The sequence below is a fragment of the Fukomys damarensis genome, unplaced genomic scaffold, assembly GCF_012274545.1.
Source record: "Fukomys damarensis isolate Sample0158 unplaced genomic scaffold, DMR_v1.0_HiC HiC_scaffold_12, whole genome shotgun sequence".
Classification (NCBI taxonomy): Eukaryota; Metazoa; Chordata; class Mammalia; order Rodentia; family Bathyergidae; genus Fukomys; species Fukomys damarensis.
The window spans coordinates 15,131,306-15,133,521 of record NW_022900924.1 but is presented as its reverse complement, the minus strand read 5'-3'; the positions used below and the strand labels follow the sequence as shown (position 1 = coordinate 15,133,521).

Here is a 2,216-nt window from a genome sequence, read left to right as displayed (position 1 = left end):
CATCGTGCTGCCCGAGGCCACCGCCCCGCAGGTGGTGAGGAGGCTGCAGGGGGAGGGCGCCCAGGTGCTGCTGGCTGGAAAGGTGCGCAGGGAGGGGAGGGGACGGGACGGGAGGGGAGGGGCTGGCGCGGGCATCACCCTGGGGACTCTGCTTTTCCTTCGGGACCGCTCTGCCCCCAGGACAGCAGAGCTGAGCATGGGCGTGGGCTGGGAGCACCCCACTTGCCTGTCCCGTGTGACCCCGAGAGACAGGACACTGGGGACCAGCGGGAGTGTCCCCTCCACCCTCACGGACTCCGGTGCAAGCCACTTACATCTTTGCCATTTGATGAAATAAGAAGTATGAGGGTGTGGTGGTGCACACCTGTCTCCCAGCACTTAGGAGGCTGAGGCAGGAGGATCTCTGTGAGTTCCAGGCCAGCCTGGGCTACATAGTGAGACCCTATCTCAAAAACAAAGGAAAACAAAACAAAAAACAACCAACTGAGGATGGTGGCTGCACCATTTCTCATGCTGGGGCCACCCTGGCGTGACAGGCTATGGGTCAGGGTGTCACTGACTCACACTGTCCCCAAAGCAGCAGAGACATGCACATGGAGCCTTCATCCACCTGGGATGAGGAAAAACATCATCAAAGAGAGGAGAACATTTGAAAAACCTCTGAGAATTAAACTAAGAGCCATACGATGGTACCACAAAAAACTGCCTGCAAATACTGTTACATTTCTCTCTCGCCCTTTCCTCCTTCCTCTTCATCTCCTTAGCCACCCTCCATGCAGTAGCTTTTCCCCTGCCTCTCTCCCTCCCTTGCAGTCTCCCGTCCATCTGCTCACCCACCATCCGTCTGTCCATCCATCCGTCCTCCATGTATCCGTCATCCATTAATTCATGTGGATCCAGTTTCCACCCATCCATCCTTTGCCTGGCTTGGGGAAGGGTCCCCCAGCCAGGTGGGGAGGGGAAGGGGGACTCGGTGTGTGGGATGAGCGCAGGGGAGCCATGAGGGGTCCGTCTTGTAGGCAAAGCTAAGATGGCTTCAGCCTGGGGGCAGTGGGGAGCCATGGGAGGCATCTGAGAGGGGAGGGCTGGCTGGGATTTCCCTGTGTTTGCTCCACGGTGACAGGGCAGGCAGGTGGGTGAGAGGCTATGGGCTGCTTGCTTGGGAATCTAGTTTGTTTTCTTTTCTTTTGTGTTTGTGAGGTGGGGTGTTGCTATGTAGCCCAGGCTGGCCTTGAACTAGTGGGGATACTCCTGCCTCAGCCTCCCAAGTGCTGGGATCACAGGTGTGTGCCAGCACACCTGGTCTGTAGTGATGGCTTGGTGGGAGGTGCTGGTCCCCTGCTGGTTGGGGCTCAGGACAGCACATGGCAGCCCTCTGCACCCCATCTGTCACTGTCCAGAGGCTGCTGGGCTCACACAGGTCTGGTCTTGCCTGGGGGTGACTGGAGCCCCACCTGCAGCCCATCCCTGCAAGACCCGGCTCCCTGTGCGCTGAGGGCTGGCATCTCCTCAGGTCTGGGATGAGGCCAACCTGCGGGCACAGGAGCTGGCTCAGAGGGACGGCTGGGTGAATGTCCCCCCATTCGACCACCCTGTGATATGGTAAGGCTGGGGCCATGGGTCAGGAGGGGACTTGAGAGGCTTCAGAGCTGGACAGGCATGAACTCGAACCCCACTTCCACTCGGGAATTATGGGATGTCTCTGCCGCATGTGTAAACAGGAGGGACAACAGCACCGAGGACCTTCATGGACTGTGTACCTCAGGGCCAGGCACAGGCTGCGGGTCTCCACACACTGCTGCATTGATTCTTCCCAAAGGCCTGGTGGAAGTGGGGTCTCTGCACCCAGTTTATAGATCAGAGGAAGGTGCCCAGAGAGGCCAAGTGACTTGCCCGAGGTCACACAGCACTGGGGCTACAGAGTCACAGGGTCCCCCTCCCAGAACATCAGTGGGCTTCTCCTGAGTGGTATGGCTCCCCTCATAACCACATGTGATATCACCTCTCTCTGAAGTTGGGGGGCTCAGTGGGCTAAAGCCCAGGAAGGCCCTGGGGTTGGGGGCTGAAACATAAAGGGACGATGGAGCCTGATGTCCCCCAGCACTACCTTCTCCACCCCAGGGAAGGCCACAGCAGCCTGGTGCGGGAGCTGCACGCCGCCCTGGGGACCCCACCGGGCGCTGTGGTGCTGGCAGTGGGCGGTGGGGGGCTCCTGG

General features: G+C 59.4%; 1 protein-coding gene across 1 annotated transcript in view; it reads left to right on the top strand.

Annotated features, from left to right (window-relative positions):
- Sdsl (serine dehydratase like) overlaps positions 1–2,216 on the top strand; it is an 8,424-nt gene that overhangs the window by 3,852 nt on the left and 2,356 nt on the right. The window contains 3 exon segments of the mRNA XM_033762669.1: positions 1–82; positions 1,514–1,602; positions 2,122–2,216. The exon segment at positions 1–82 is cut by the window's left edge and continues 2 nt beyond it; the exon segment at positions 2,122–2,216 is cut by the window's right edge and continues 20 nt beyond it. Of these exon segments, the coding sequence (XP_033618560.1) occupies positions 1–82; positions 1,514–1,602; positions 2,122–2,216 (266 nt within the window).